This window comes from Watersipora subatra, chromosome 7, assembly GCF_963576615.1.
Source record: "Watersipora subatra chromosome 7, tzWatSuba1.1, whole genome shotgun sequence".
Taxonomy (NCBI): Eukaryota; Metazoa; Bryozoa; class Gymnolaemata; order Cheilostomatida; family Watersiporidae; genus Watersipora; species Watersipora subatra.
This window is the reverse complement of record NC_088714.1, coordinates 29,244,588-29,261,354: the sequence shown is the minus strand read 5'-3', so window position 1 is coordinate 29,261,354 and position 16,767 is coordinate 29,244,588. Positions and strand designations below refer to the sequence as shown.

The following is a 16,767-nucleotide window of genomic DNA, read 5'->3' as shown; positions in this document are numbered from 1 at the left end:
GGTTATCACATATTCTATGTTTCTATGAATTTTGTATGTCTGTTTCTTCCATGTTTTTTACAAGTTTCATAAGAAAAAGCGAGGATTTCTTCTACTAACACTATAACATTCTTTCTACCCATTTGCAGAACCCGTGCATGGGGCATATAAAAATATTTGCTACTTGACTGTCAAGAGCGCGTCAGAATGTGGGGAGATTTGCTCTCTGGATAGTTTGTGCCACTACTCTGCGTTTTATCCGTCACGTGTGACTTCCAACTGCTTTACTCAACTCTTTGCTAGGGACTCTCAAAGCGACTGTATGCCACACAATACATCGGAGTATATTATACAACGTAAAGGTATGGTTGGTTACTGTCCATTCACATGCATGAGTACACAATACATCTGAGTATATTATACAGCCCAAAGGTATGGTTGCTTACTCTCCATTCACATGTATGAGTACACAATACATCCGAGTATATTATACAGCCCAAAGGTATGGTTGGTTACTCTCCATTCACATGCATGAGTACACGATACATCGGAGTATATTATACAACCCAAAGGTATGGTTGCTTGCTCTCCATTCACATGCATGAGTACACAATACATCCGAGTATATTATACAGCCCAAAGGTATGGTTGCTTACTCTCCATTCACATGCATGAGTACACAATACATCCGAGTATATTATACAACCCAAAGGTATGGTTGGTTACTCTTTATTCACTTGCATGAGTACACAATATATCAGAGTATGTTATACAACCCAAAGGTATGGTTGCTTACTCTCCATTCACGTGCATGAGTACACAATATATCAGAGTAATTGGTTCATGAATTCATATGATAAAGCTGGTAACTATATAAAGGATATCATAAGGCTAGTCGATGTCTGTGTAGGTTCAGTATATAAAACATCAAAATAATGAATATGACAACTGATGCTGGACTGTTCCAATGTGTCACAGCATACTAACAGTTGCTCGTATAAAATTGCAGTGGGTGATATACTATAATTGCTACAGTGCTACTATGTCCCTTTTGAATGGTTTTTGTCTTATTATGTGACACCCGATGTCTTTTCATCTCCCCCATATGACATTTCTTCGCCAGACAATATGGAAAAAAATTTCTTTCGAAATTCAAGTTCAGCAGTCAGTGCCCTGAATACGTCAGAATAATGAAAATGCTGATATGATATTTGTCACAATCTTTCCCAAAATGGTTGGGAGAGATACAATGCTGGCTCTCTTTCAGTTCAGTCTTATTTGTTATAAGTTATAGTGAAAGCGAAACCGGAAACAGATAAGTAAGAAAACTTTAAAGATGACAAAATTAAAGTTAAGTTTATAAAAATACATGCTAAAACTTAGCTTTGTGTGTCTATACTCTTCTATACAACGTTTGCTTTACGATACCAACACCAGAAAAATTAATGTAGTACGGCGAGGGTGCACTGTACTATTAATATGCACTTTTTCTTTTTGTTTCAGAAAAACTTAATGCTATAGAGTCCTACCAGGAAGAAAGTTTAGTTCATGCCTCAGCTTGTCACAGACCGAATTACCACCCTTATGATGCCTCCATAGCTGACATCACTGATCGACAACCAATTATGAAAGAGTATAAATGCAAGCAAACAATAAAGCGGAGATTTGCAATTAAAAATGATGAAATACAATTAACAACTTCAACAATGATAGGTAAATCTTTTTCGCCAGATATAATAGGTAAATGTTCACTAGATATAATAGGTAAACCATTCCTACTAGATATTATAGGTAAACCATTCCTACCAGGTATTATTGGTAAACCGTTCCTACTAGATATTATAGATAAAACATTCATACCAGGTATTATAAATAAACATTCATACCAGGTATTATAGATAAAACATTCACGCTAGGTATTATAGATAGAACATTCATGCCAGGTATTATATGTTAAACTTCTGCCATATTTTTGGATTCGTCGGCATTGTTGATAAACCATAGTCTATTCGCTGGCTCTTTTTGCTACCTAGTATTAGGTATTTTACCGAGTATCAGGCACATTTACTTAATATCAGGTTCATTACCTAGTATCAGGCACATTACATAGTATCAGGCACATTACCTAGTTTCAAGTGCATTACCTAGTATCAGGTACATTACCTAGTATCAGGTGCATTACCTAGTATCAGGTGCATTACCTAGTATCAGGTGCATTACCTAGTATCAGGTACATCACCTAGCATCAAGGACATTACCTAGTATCAGGTACATTACCTAGTATCAGGTACATTACCTAGTATCAGGTACATTACCTAGTATCAGGTACATTACCTAGTATCAGCTACATTACCTAGTATTAGGTACATTACCTAGTATCAGGTACATTACCTAGTATCAGGTACATTACCTAGTATCAGGTACATTACCAAGTATCAGGTACATTACCTAGTATCAGGTACATTACCTAGTATCAGGTACATTACGTAGTATCAGGTACATTACTTAGTATCAGGTACATTACGTAGTATCAGGTACATTACCTAGTATCAGGTTCATTACCTAGTATCAGGTACATTACCTAGTATCAGGTACATTACCTAGTATCAGGTACATTACGTAGTATCAGGTACATTACCTAGTATCAGGTACATTACCTAGTATCAGTTACATTACCTAGTATCAGGTACATTACCTAGTATCAGGTACATTACGTAGTATCAGGTACATTACTTAGTATCAGGTACATTACCTAGTATCAAGGACATTACCTAGTATCAGGCATATTACCATTACGTAATATCAGGTACATTATCTAGTATCAGGCACAGTACCTAGTAACAGGGACATTAGCTAGTATCAGGTACATTATCTATGGCGCCTTACAGTGCCTCGCGTTGTGTGTTCACAACTAGAGTTGCATAACTCGAGTTGCACAACTCGAGTTGTGAACACGCAACATACGGTAGCATAACCATAGGTCTGGTTATATTAACAATGGTACATCAATAGGCACCAGTTAGCTAATAGAAAATTACACTATGTTTGTATGTACTGTAAAACTAAAGCTACTGGCGAATTATAGTGTGCGGAGTTTGCAACTCAAGTTGTACAACTCGAGTTATATTTACCAACTCGAGTTTGTAAATATAACTCGAGTTGTACAACTCGAGTTACACAACTCGAGTTGATCAAAAACCCAAGCCGAGTTCTTTCAACAACGACTCGAGTTCAACAACTCGGCTTAAGAACATCTCACCATTTCATTTTCTCTAGCTATATTTTTATATGGAATTTTTTTTGGTGCATCATTAAACGTCGTTGACATAATTTCTAAGTTTATTTTTGGTGTTCATTCAGCTACTTGTCAGGTTCTAGAGAGATAACTCTTTTTTCATTTGAAAAAGAAGTGGCCCGGCTCCCACATAGATTGTTTTTTAGTTTGCCTTTTACATTCTACAATTGTTTTTGTCTCGTTATATTTATAGAAATAAATATGCGAAAATATCGCCAATATATATAATTTAAATGTGTATATATATTTAAATAATTATTATTAAATTTCTGTTAATGTTCTGTAAATGAGACACCCCAATTACTCACTTTGCTTTTTTTACAAACCCGTGTTGGTTTTGCGTAACATTACTCAAGCTCATCAAAAACCCAGGCCGAGTAAAAAAACTCAAACTCAAAAACTAAAACTCAAAAACTCGGCAACTCGAGTTGTAAAACTCGAGTTGCGAACACGGAGCGCGAGGCAATGTAAGGCGCCATAGCTGTCATTTTTAATCCCTTGTTCTCATGACTCATCTTAGTGAGCCGCGGTACACAGTTTAGTTGTGTCTGCCATATTTATACTAATCGTTTCACTTTTGACTTTATCCCTTGTTCTCATGACACATCTTAGCGAGCCGTGGTAAACAGTTTAGTTATGTCTGCCATATTTATACTAATCATTTCACTTTTGACTTGATCCCTTGTTCTCATGACTCATCTTAGCGAGCCGTGGTAAACAGTTTAGTTGTATCTGCCATATTTATACTAATCATTTCACTTTTGACTTTATCCCTTGTTCTCATGACTCATCTTAGCGAGCCGTGGTAAACAGTTTAGTTGTATCTGCCATATTTATACTAATCGTTTCACTTTTGACTTTATCCCTTGTTCTCATGACTCATCATAGCGAGCCGTGGTAAACAGTTTAGTTGTGTCTGCCATATTTATACTAATCATTTCACTTTTGACTTTATCCCTTGTTCTCATGACTCATCTTAGCGAGCCGTGGTACACAGTTTAGTTATGTCTGCCATATTTATACTAATCGTTTCACTTTTGACTTTATCCCTTGTTCTCATGACTCATCTTAGCGAGCCGTGGTAAACAGTTTAGTTATGTCTGCCATATTTATACTAATCATTTCACTTTTGACTTTATCCCTTGTTCTCATGACTCATCTTAGCGAGCCGTGGTAAACAGTTTAGTTGTATCTGCCATATTTATACTAATCATTTCACTTTTGACTTTATCCCTTGTTCTCATGACTCATCTTAGCGAGCCGTGGTACACAGTTTAGTTATGTCTGCCATATTTATACTAATCGTTTCACTTTTGACTTTATCCCTTGTTCTCATGACATATCTTAGCGAGCCGTGGTAAACAGTTTAGTTGTGTCTGCCATATTTATACTAATCGTTTCACTTTTGACTTGATCCCTTGTTCTCATGACTCATCTTAGCGAGCCGTGGTACACAGTTTAGTTATGTCTGCCATATTTATACTAATCATTTCACTTTTGACTTTGTCCCTTGTTCTCATGACTCATCTTAGTGAGCCGTGGTAAACAGTTTAGTTGTGTCTGCTATATTTATACTAATCATTTCAATTTTGACAACTACAGGTTTGCTCTCTGTCTATTAAATTGTTCTGCCATTTTAGCATTAGATGAAATACTTACCTAATGCTAGCATACGAGCGTGCCTTAAAGTAACACAGGGTGATGTGTGATGCTACTTGCATGACTTCAGAGTTGGTCTCATTTAGGGGAAAGTTGTAAATTCCGATACATATACAGAACATATGATTATGCCGAAACGGATGAAGCAGCATTTTTCACCGATTGGCTGTCACTGACAAACAAGCCCACAGAACTGACTGATGAGTTTGTGGAAATTGTCTGCACTTGGGCATTTGTAGAGGTAGGAGGTTGTGCATGGGTCTTGTGTAGCTGGTTTTCTTTGTACACATGTTACAAATAATCTTACATGAGAAGGTACTGCATGCTATAATTAATCTAAGAATCAACACTATATTAGGTTTCACGAAGCAACTATGAATGTCTAAATGCTGTCATCACTAACTTGTTATGAGTCTGTCACTCTGAGGCCATGTTAACCCAGATTAAACAGAATTTTAATATGACAACCTCATACGGTGACCCTGTGTGATCACTCATAATGAACATAAATATTGTAACATATATAATTGTTACTCTGATTACTTAAGGTATGTATTGTTATGGTACATAGATACTTGAGCTATGTATTCATATGGTATCTAGTTACTTGAGGTATGTATTGTTATGGTATTTAGTTACTTGGGGTATGTATTGTTATGGTATCTAGTTTCTTGAGGTATGTATTGTTATGGTAGCTAGTTACTTGAGGTATGTATTGTTATGGTATCTAGTTACTTGAGATATGTATTATTATAGTATCTAGCTACTTGAGGTATGTATTGGTATGGTACCTAGTTACATGAGGTATGTATTGTTATGGTATCTAGCTACTTGAGGTATGTATTTTTATGGTATCTAGTTACTTGAGGTGTGTATTGTTATGGTATCTGGTTACTTGAGTTATGTATTCTTATCGTATCTAGTTACTTGAGGTATGTATTGTTATGGTAGCTAGTTACTAGAGGTATGTATTGTTATGGTACCTAGTTACTTGAGGCATGTATTGTTATGGTATCTAGTTACTTGAGGTATGCATTGTTATGGTATCTAGTTACTTGAGGTATGTATTGTTATGGTATCTAATTACTTGAGGTATGTATTGTTATGGTACATAGTTACTTGAGGTATGTATTGTTATGGTACCTAGTTACTTGAGGCATGTATTGTTATGGTATCTAGTTACTTGAGGTATGCATTGTTATGGTATCTAGTTACTTGAGGTATGTATTGTTATGGTATCTAGTTACTTGAGGTATGTATTGTTATGGTATCTAATTACTTGAGGTATGTATTGTTATGGTACATAGTTACTTGATGTATGTATTGTTATGGTATCTCCTTATGTAAAGCATGTATTGTTATGGTATCTAGTTACTTGTGGTATATACACTATATTATGCATATGTATATCATGTGGTTTTTTGTTTCCTTGCTTCGTTCACTAAGACTATGTAAAGAGTCCATCTCTATTTTTATTCTATACTATTGCACAGGCAGAAGTAAACATGTATTTCTGGCAGGATTTAATCATAGCTCTGCATATTGAACACCTTTAAAGAGCCTAATAAGATTTACTACTATACTAGGTACTCCCTAGTACAGTTTAATCTATGAACTTTAACAGCATCACTCGTTATGATAGCTTTGCTTTCCACAGCCCAGGGATACACTCTCTGCTCATTGTTGCCTACAATTGACCTTTGCTGACTTCATCACAGTATCCTCCCATAGATTTTTGGCATGCACTCTGCATTGATTGTTGCTTATAATTGACCTTGGCTGACCTATTAGTTGTACGTGCTGTTCAATGGTTTTGACATAGATCAAAGTCAGAACAAGATATATTAGAGTTATTAAAATTCTTGTGTTACATGTGCTCGTGAATCATCAATACCATTATCAAAACATTTGTTGGTTCTTCAAGTGTGGCTACTATTAACTTTTATGAGAGCTTCATTTTTCATAGTCCAGACACACCATTTCTATTCCTTGTTATTTTCACCTGACCTTGCCTGGACGATTTAGTCAAAAACTTGGCTCTTTTTACGGACATACAGAGACTACTCCAGCTATGTATCTAGTAAACTCACATATTTAGTCATAAACTTTGCTCCTTCTACAGACATACAGAGACTACTCCAGCTATGTACCTAGTAAACTCACATATTTAGTCATAAACTTTGCTCCTTCTACAGACATACAGAGACTACTCCAACTATGTACCTAGTAAACTCACATATTTAGTCATAAACTTTGCTCTTTTTACAGACATACAGAGACTATTCCAGCTATGTATCTAGTAAACTCACATATTTAGTCATAAACTTTGCTCCTTTTACAGACATACAGAGACTACTCCAGCTATGTATCTAGTAAACTCACATATTTAGTCATAAACTTTGCTTCTTCTACAGACATACAGAGACTACTCCAGCTATGTACCTAGTAAACTCATATATTTAGTCATAAACTTTGCTTCTTCTACAGACATACAGAGACTACTCCAGCTATGTATCTAGTAAACTCACATATTTAGTCATAAACTTTGCTTCTTCTACAGACATACAGAGACTACTCCAGCTATGTACCTAGTAAACTCATATATTTAGTCATAAACTTTGCTTCTTCTACAGACATACAGAGACTACTCCAGCTAGGTATCTAGTAAACTCACATATTTAGTTATAAACTTTGCTTCTTCTACAGACATACAGAGACTACTCCAACTATGTACCTAGTAAGCTCACATATTTAGTGATAAACATTGCTCCTTCTACAGGCATACAGAGACTACTCCAGCTATGTATCTAGTAAACTCACATATTTAGTCATAAACTTTGCTCCTTCTACAGACATACAGAGACTACTCCAGCTATGTACCTCTTAAACTCGCACAGAGACGAGCTAAGGAAGCTCTAGAAAGGAAAGTCAAACAAACTAAATCACGTAGATTCACAGAAAAGATGAGCATTTTGATGTTTGGTATTGACTCCACGTCATTGAATCAGGGCTATAGACACCTGCCGAGGACTGTCGGATATTTGAGACAGAATCATAATCTGGTTACATTCAAAGGGTTAGTAGCACACTATTGGCTTTTTCATGCCTGGTAAGCTTGAGACAGATATTTCCTGTACAAACTCAAAGCTTTTTCAGTTGGTGCATTTATCAATGTTCATTCGTCAGATTTACTGTCGTAATTGCTGGTTTGACTTACTTACTTTGACATTGCATGTTGTAAGCATTACATAAGGTTGGTTCACACTATATCGTTGTGTCTGGTTTAACACACATACGTGTTCACACAATACTTTGGTGATCGTCTGTGATATCAATGTTTATACTATCACAAACCCATCCGTGTTTCCATCAACAAATAATCTGTGACTTGGCATTCTTATTACACATCACAGTTGCTGAAACGATGATTTACTAGTCCTGCAGCAACTGTCATATACGAAAACATAGATCAAGCAGTCCATAGCGGCCAATCACTGAAAGGGTGCACATTGTATAGGTTGTTGCAAATGCTCAGCACACTATCGGAAGCAGGAATCTTCCTCATCGTATCAGCATCGCCTCAATGATGCCATCGGTTTACAGTGAACACAGGCGACAGATAACCGCTGAGGGGACGTCTGTCTGAAGACTTGAGTGTGAATTGTCTACATTTAATTAAATTGCAGTATTTCGTGTCCAACACTAAAATGTTGCTCTTTATTGATGATGTATTCACCTATGTAGAGGTGAACTGTCGATCGAGTTGATTCCAATTTTATTTTAGTCATCTATGACATCAAATCTATCAGTTTCAACATTATTTACAGCCTTCTCTTTCATGTGAAATATAACAGCTTGGTTTGTTCAAAATTATATTCACCCATTTTACATTTCTCTGGATGATGGATATTTTTTTGTGTAAAGAGCCGGTAGATTGAAGGTGCAATTTTGAAGTCTATCTGTATAAAAAATAGAAGCTATCTATACTCGTGGCAGCGTCTGCTGCTCATACAAACTGAGAAATCATCTTACTTGATAAATATGTAACAGCCCTGAATTGTGTTAAATAAGGCAGCAGGCACAATGTCCTTAAATCCTTGACAATGCTCGGCTAACAACATTCATTTCAGTTAAAAGCATCTGTAATTCAACCCCACGTGAAAGTTTTATATTTGACAAATATTTTGACAGGATTCCATTAAATCATAAATGGTTGGACACAACTTTAATATAAACTATTTTTGTGTTAGTAGGTTACTGTGAATTAAGTTCCCTCTTGAAGTCATTACTTATCATCCTGTTAATTCTTGCAATTGTTGAGAACCTACATTACTCACATTTACTTACATTGTTAAAGTTGTTTAGTGTACCAACTTTTCAACATGAGGCATGGATTTTCTACAAATATTTGATTCTACGCTCAAAATATTTCCTAATGTTTTAAACTGTTTGAAATTTTTAAACATCTCAGAGTTTGTAGTTAGAGGTGAAAAGACCAGAGAAATTAAAAATGCAAAAATTTACACAGATAATAAAAAAATTAAACCTAAGTTAGTTGAAGCTTTAGCTAGTTTATGATAGAGTAAGTAACACTGTAATTCTTTAGCACCATATTTACCTCTGTTCATCGCTGTACTTACATTATTTCACGTCTCTTTAGGCTAAAGTAACAATTTAAATCTTTATTTAACACTCATTGCTTTATTTATATCCTTCTTTACCTTTTACTAAATGTTTAACTTTAGTTTTTTATGTAGGTTTTTTACATGTGTTTAAATGTTTGAAGGTTGACTTGCAACAAAATTCACATTACAGTTATTTGGTATCATAAGATTCACCATGTCTTACTCTGTTGTGTTGTAGGTGCAAAATATATGGAAATGTGATTACAAGCTCTTAAAAACTCAAAAACGAACAGTTAATCGCAGCCACACTAGACGGCCGTAGTGTGGATTTGCTTTCCAAAGGGCTCAAATGAGACGTAGTTGTTACAGGATGGTTTCCGTTTACACTTTCATGCAACCTCATTCGTCGAAATATTTTCACAAATATACTTCACTCATTCAATAAAACCATGTCCATTGTTTTTACGCGTCTGTTTTATCGTCATTGTAATGCTGTCACTTTTAGCACTGATATCTTATAACTTACTGTAAAAAATCGTTAAATTTATTAACCTTACCTCGAAGGAGTATATATCATTGTCTGATAATCATGACGAGCCTGTTGGTTACCTGTGTTAATCGAAAAGAGGTGCAAAAGTTATTTGCGAAGTATTGGGTCATGTGATCAGATTACGACTTGACGATTGAATAATGCCGAAAGAAAACTGTAAAGTAGCAAGCATCTATATTTGATACGGGGTCTTTGGTAAAACCCGAAGTGTTTGTTATAAACTAGGGCTACGATAAGTTTTACATTAAAATTTTTATTGGCCTTTCAATTCATGTGAGAACATACGTGACAAGATGATAACCAAACTGTAATGACTATGTCAGATAAATAAACAGATTCCAATCTACTGCGGCTTTTTGTTTTTGAGCTTTTAAGAGCTGGTAATCACATTTCCACGTATTTGACACCTACAACACAACAGAGTAAGACATGGTGAATCTTTTGATACCAAATAACTGTAATGTGAATTTTGTTGCAAGTCAACCTTAAAAGACATGAGTTTTAACATATAAAGCAAATCTTGGAATAAATTTATTCCATATGTAGAGGTATGATTGTAACATGTATTTGGTTGTTTATTTTTATGATATTTTAGCTAAGTTATACTTAAGTCCAGTGTTTTTGTGTAATAATTCAAGTCCTAAAAATTTATATAAAACCAAGAAATATAATAATGGCTGTTTTACTTTATGTTTTTAGCTATAATAGGCTGCAAGATAACACATTCATGAACCTGTACACCGTGCTGACAGGCAGGCCTGTAGAAGAAGGGATCGGCATCAATTTCAACAGATTCTTTGATGATGACCCCCTTATATTTAAGTGGTTTAACAATGACAGTTTCGTAACTGGCTACTATGAGGACTACAAGACTGGAGCCCTCTTTAACTGGCTAAAAAAGGGATTTCATTACAAGCCGTCTGATCACTATTCTAAACCATTTTCTGTTGTGGCCGAGCCGAGAATAGCTAAAAGTTGGTGGGTCGACTTTTGTTACCTCGATAAGGGGATGCATGTGTGGGAAGGAGATTGGACATCATCGTTCGTAAAACAGTATTCTAAGATCAATTTTCCTTACTTTTTATGGAGCTGGACAACGATGGTATCTCACGAGAACGCTAACTCTCTCGGCCAATCAGATGTGTACTATTATAATCTCTTTCGAGACCTCGACAAGTCGAACTCTCTAAACAACACCATTTTAGTATTCTATTCGGATCATGGCTATCGTTATGGAGGACTTAGAGCCACCAAAATAGGTCAAAATGAGGAAAACAGTCCCATGATGCACTGGATTATTCCGGATTGGTTTCAGCGCAAGTACGCTAAGGAGATGGAGATATTTAAAGTAAATGCTGACAATAGACTCACTTCACCGTATGACTTACATAGAACTTTACTAGATTTTGCGGACGGAGCGCTGTCGTCAGCTGCTGCCGCTGGTATGGAAAATTATGGAAAAAGTTTTTTTGAACCGATAGACGAAAAAAGGACTTGCGCTGATGCCGGTATTTCTGACCATTTTTGTGGCTGTCGAAGCTCTTCAGAATACCCTCTTGATAATAAGCTAACACAGGAAGCCGCACAAGCTATTGTAGATCGAGTTAACGAGTTAACCGAAGTTAACAGAAACCTCTGCCTTACTTATCAGTTACGCTACATTAAAGCTGCGAATATCAACCACAGGTACGATATTCAAGACTCCAATATTAATGAACTTTTAGTGACAATCGGAATGAAACCGAGCGATGCTGAGTTTTCAGCAACAGTTCATGTGTATTCGGATGGCTCCAAGAAAGCAGAGGTGAAGGGCATCAGTAGGGTCAGTCTATACGGCCAATCAGCTAACTGTGTTGCTGACTTTGAAATGAGGCTATACTGTAGCTGTAAATCATATTTTAACTAATAACCCTTTTATTATTGTGTCTAAAAACTTGTACAAAACTCACCATGTTATTTATAGTATTCTTATGGTTTTTCTTGCCCTTATGCATACTTTATTACTCAAAAGGACTAGCTTGTAGACATTATTAATAAGTAGGCCTTCATGCACTTTGTTAAATATCCTGCTGCTTAGACAAGGCTGCTCAAATGTCAACCTCTACAGTTTGTGTTTTGTATGAATGCTATTAATCATAAATACATTGTCTGAGATGCTTGATTTCTGTGAGCAACGCACAGCTTAAACACAGACAAAGTCTCCTTTGCTAGACATTGTCTTGAGCCTTATTAACATACCCCCAAGATTGGTGTGATATAGTAAAGCATTAAACTTATCTAGTATATTTATTCAGGTGTGCTGGTCTAATCAAAGGATGCCCAAAACATCTTAAACTAGCAGCACCAAGGTCTGTGGGCTGGGAAATGGGCAGATTAACAGTGGTTAACTAACAATCTGTAAGGTTGCTCAAGCTGTTTGAGCAAACACTGTTTTCATTTCTACAAAATAATTTCCATTCATCAACAAGCAACATTATAGCTATGCTCAACTTTCCATTCTACCACCTTTGCTGCCACCCAGAATTGAGTAACCCTGTTGAACAATCGTACTGACCGACCAATCTGCAGTAATCTGAATTCTTGCCATTGGGTCATAACGCACTTTTTCTGTAGCCTTCTTGTCTTTAGGTGAATCTGAGCACTCACAGGCTGGGCTGCAGGTTGTTTGGTAGCTGCAACAATGGTACATTTCGTACATTGTTGTTGCAAAAGTGTTGCTTTGATGTTGTTGATGGAGGTAAACTACGAGCTTCACATTCGAATGTAAGTTTAGCTGGCTACCGGATTTCTAATGAGCGTGTTATATTACAATAGCCAAGGAGTGCCTAGTAAGATCCTGAGGATTAACAGCACTAAGAATCTCGACTGCTTTCTATGCTGTGCTGTTCAGTTGTAGGCTGCATGGAATACAAGTACGATATTGGAAGTTATGAATCGCTTAAAGCTGTTGTGACATATAATATGTAATAACTCTCCCACTGAGTAGGTAGGCTATACTGTAACGAGCAAACCTGCTTCTAAGGCTATTGATAGTGGTTTATGAAATAGTGTTCACTAAATTCACATATATAATATAGAAACTAATAGTTAACTGAAATCAGATGTAGGTAGTTAGTGAACTATTACAAATCAGTACCATCTACTGTTTATAGAGTAGCAGAGAGTAGCAGGTGTTGACACAGACCTCAGCATCTCATTTTGTTGCATCTCCTTTCCATTTCCTCCCTTTGGTGACTGTTGCAGCTTGAGCATTCATTTACTAGTTGTATATTTTGTAGGTGCAGAGTCTGGCCGAGGTGACTCGCAAGAATGTAATACAACAGCTTGCGTTAAAGAGTGTGGTGCACAACTATTTGTGACCCATCGATTACAATCTTGAAAAGTTATTTAGGTTCTGTGCTCAACTTTTATTATGGTTTATTGCTGTTAGAAGTTATCCTCTCCATCTATATTAGATATGGCTAAAAGGCACATTTCAGGATTATTCTGAAACTGAAGAAGTATAAACTGATAAACGGACAACTTGAAGAAGTACATCTGAAGAGTCAGATTAGTCATATTCAGCCCTACTGAGGTTATCAGTATTATACTACTGTACATTCTCTCTGTATCAACTGTACATATTGTAGCCTAATAATCTACATATAAGTTTCAGCATGTGCAGCTAGATCATTTCTATTGGTTTTTGTATGATGTTCTCAAGTTGTCAATGATCGGTTTCAATAGTAAGATGATTGCCATATATGCATTGTTGGCAGCATATGGTGCTAAATGTTGTTGCTCTCAGTTTTTCTTCATTTGCGTCCATTTCAACTCAACTGCTGTGGACAACTTGGAAATGTTCCTTGAACGCCTGTAAGCCAGTAGTAACACTAATGCCACAGATGCCTGTCAGTTTGCAGTTATCAGTTTATAGCAACTGATATAATAGTCAGCTTGAATCATAAAATAGAATATGCAGTGCATTGTTTAATCGACTGCTGCCACTTCACATCTATTGCTGTCAGATGGTATATGTCTATGAGAACCTCTGACGGGTTAGGGATAAATTGTGTGAAATAGTTTATCTTTATCATACCGAAGACCCCACCCTTGTCTGCAATAGTCGTAATTTGTCTGGGGTCATCTGTTTCATTTTTGATGGTCTGGCTGGTTTAATCTCTTGACAGCAATTTGCAATTTTTATTGGTTTAGTTTCGAATTGTGCTCTTTAAAGTGATCAAGAAAAACACTAGCAGTCATGCGTGCCTGTCTTCAGTTAAAAGAATAGTGTCATCCATAACAACTGCCGATCGTTCAAGCCCTTGCATCATGTTGGAGATGAACAAATTCACCAAAAAAAACGAACAAAATCTCTAGGTTATATTTTATACGGAATGGCAAACCTCTAACTACAAAATTTTCTATTAGGGTGTTAAAAATCATCAGCATGCTAATTTTGTAAGTGAGCTTGATTTGCCAAAGCCCTTTATGTACATCAAAGTATGGAGAATCTTTCTATATTAGGAATCCTTGTCGCTATCTCCTCTACAGTTGGCAATGTGCAATGAGCTCGTTTGATAGACTTGTGGAAATTTGTGAGATCAATACATATCCTAACACTATTTTCTATTTTTAAACAAAGCTAAGCTATTTATCCAGCCTATGTTTCACTCCTGCAATAGATAACTCCAATAACAGCCAATCCTTCAAGCTCTTGCGGCATCTTAGCGATCACAGCCAACAAAATCTTAAAGCTATATATTAAATGGACTGGCAAACCTGTCACCACAAATTTTGGCTTTTGGATGTTAAAAGTTGTCAACTATGCTGCTTTTGTTGATGAGCTGGATTTGCCAGAACCTGTTTATGCGCGTCTATGATTGGAGAATAATTTTACGTTTAAATTTTTAGAAATCCTTACCGCTATCTCCTCTATAGTTGGGAATGCGTAATGTGCTCGTTTGATAGACTTGTGGAAATCTGTAGGATCAAAACATAGGCAGCACTATTACTCTTTTTTTAAATTAAAACGAGACCATTTATTCAATGCTAGGGATCACTCATGCAATAGATAACTTCTGTTTTCTCACGAGTTGGCTCTAGTATAATACGCATGATGTACATAGAAGTTGCCTTCTCGTCTATAAATATATTACTCCCCCAAGCAAACTAATATGAAAAAACTTCCTCATTATTGTTCACTATATCAACCGAGCTTACCAGCTTGCCACGTTTAATGGACTAAAATGCTTGCAGAAGGCTGCTCAATCACAGCTGTGAAGTCATCATTTTCATCAGTAGATGTCATTGTGAGGCGATTTTCTTTGATGTCTGTCTCGGTCATCATAGTTCCTAGAAACGTAATCTTGTGCCAGAGTATGATTTAAGGTTCATTGTATAAGTTATACTGATTGTATAAATTATAATGATTGTATGAGTTGTAATGATTGTATGAGTTGTAATGATTGTATGAATTGTAATTATTGTATGAGTTGAAATGATTGTATGAATTGTAATTATTGTATGAGTTGAAATGATTGGGTGAGTTGTAATGATTATATGAGTTGTAATGATTGTATGAGTTGTAATGATTGTATGAGTTGTAATGATTGTATGAGTTGTAATGATTGTATGAGTTGTAATGATTGTATGAGTTGTAATGATTGTATGAGTTGTAGTGATTGTATGAGTTGAAATGATTGTATGAGTTGTAATGATTATATGAGTTGTAATGATTATATGAGTTGTAATGATTGCACGAGTTGTAATGATTGTACGAGTTGTAATGATTGTATGAATTGTAATTATTGTATGAGTTGAAATGATTGGGTGAGTTGTAATGATTATATGAATTGTAATGATTATATGAGTTGTGATGATTGTATGAATTGTAATGATTGTATGAGTTGTAATGATTGTATGAGTTGTAATGATTATATGAGTTGTAATGATTATATGAGTTGTAATGATTACACGAGTTGTAATGATTGTATGAGTTGTAATGATTGTATAAGTTGTAATGATTGTATGAGTTGTAGTGATTGTATGAGTTGTAATGATTGTATGAGTTGTAATGATTGTATGAGTTGTAATGATTGTATGAGTTGTGATGATTGTATGAGTTGTAGTGATTGTATGAGTTGTAATGATTGTATGAGTTGTAATGATTGTATGAGTTGTAATGATTGTATGAATTGTAATTATTGTATGAGTTGAAATGATTGTATGAGTTGTAATGATTATATGAGTTGTAATGATTATATGAGTTGTAATGATTGTATGAGTTGTAATGATTGTATGAGTTGTAATGATTGTATGAGTTGTAATGATTATATGAGTTGTAATGATTGCACGAGTTGTAATGATTGCACGAGTTGTAGTGATTGTATGAGTTGAAATGATTGTATGAGTTGTAATGATTATATGAGTTGTAATGATTATATGAGTTGTAATGATTGCACGAGTTGTAATGATTGTATGAGTTGTAATGATTGTATGAGTTGTAATGATTGTATGAGTTGTAATGATTGTATGAGTTGTAATGATTGTATGAGTTGTAATGATTGTATGAATTGTAATTATTGTATGAGTTGAAATGATTGTATGAGTTGTAATGATTATATGAGTTGTAATGATTATATGAGTTGTAATGATTGTATGAATTGTATTTATTGTAT

At 35.5% G+C, this 16,767-nt stretch overlaps 1 protein-coding gene across 1 annotated transcript; it reads left to right on the top strand.

Annotated features, from left to right (window-relative positions):
* The first annotated feature begins 662 nt into the window (after window positions 1–662).
* Window positions 663–12,269, top strand: LOC137399797 (uncharacterized). Its single transcript, XM_068086022.1, has 5 exons — window positions 663–691; window positions 1,483–1,692; window positions 5,020–5,174; window positions 7,786–8,009; window positions 10,808–12,269. Exons 2-5 carry the CDS (start codon window positions 1,605–1,607, stop codon window positions 12,012–12,014), a joined length of 1,674 nt encoding a protein of 557 aa, XP_067942123.1. The 5' UTR covers window positions 663–691; window positions 1,483–1,604; the 3' UTR covers window positions 12,015–12,269.
* Window positions 12,270–16,767: the final 4,498 nt, after the last annotated feature.

Bases quoted from the DNA above. Each gene is read 5' to 3' on its own strand.
- LOC137399797 (XM_068086022.1), top strand. From the start codon at position 1,605: ATGAAAGAGTATAAATGCAAGCAAACAATAAAGCGGAGATTTGCAATT. The intron at 5,175-7,785 runs GTAGGAGGTTGT...CTCCTTCTACAG, and splicing joins GCACTTGGGCATTTGTAGAG to ACATACAGAGACTACTCCAG. The intron at 8,010-10,807 runs GTTAGTAGCACA...TTATGTTTTTAG, and splicing joins AATCTGGTTACATTCAAAGG to CTATAATAGGCTGCAAGATA.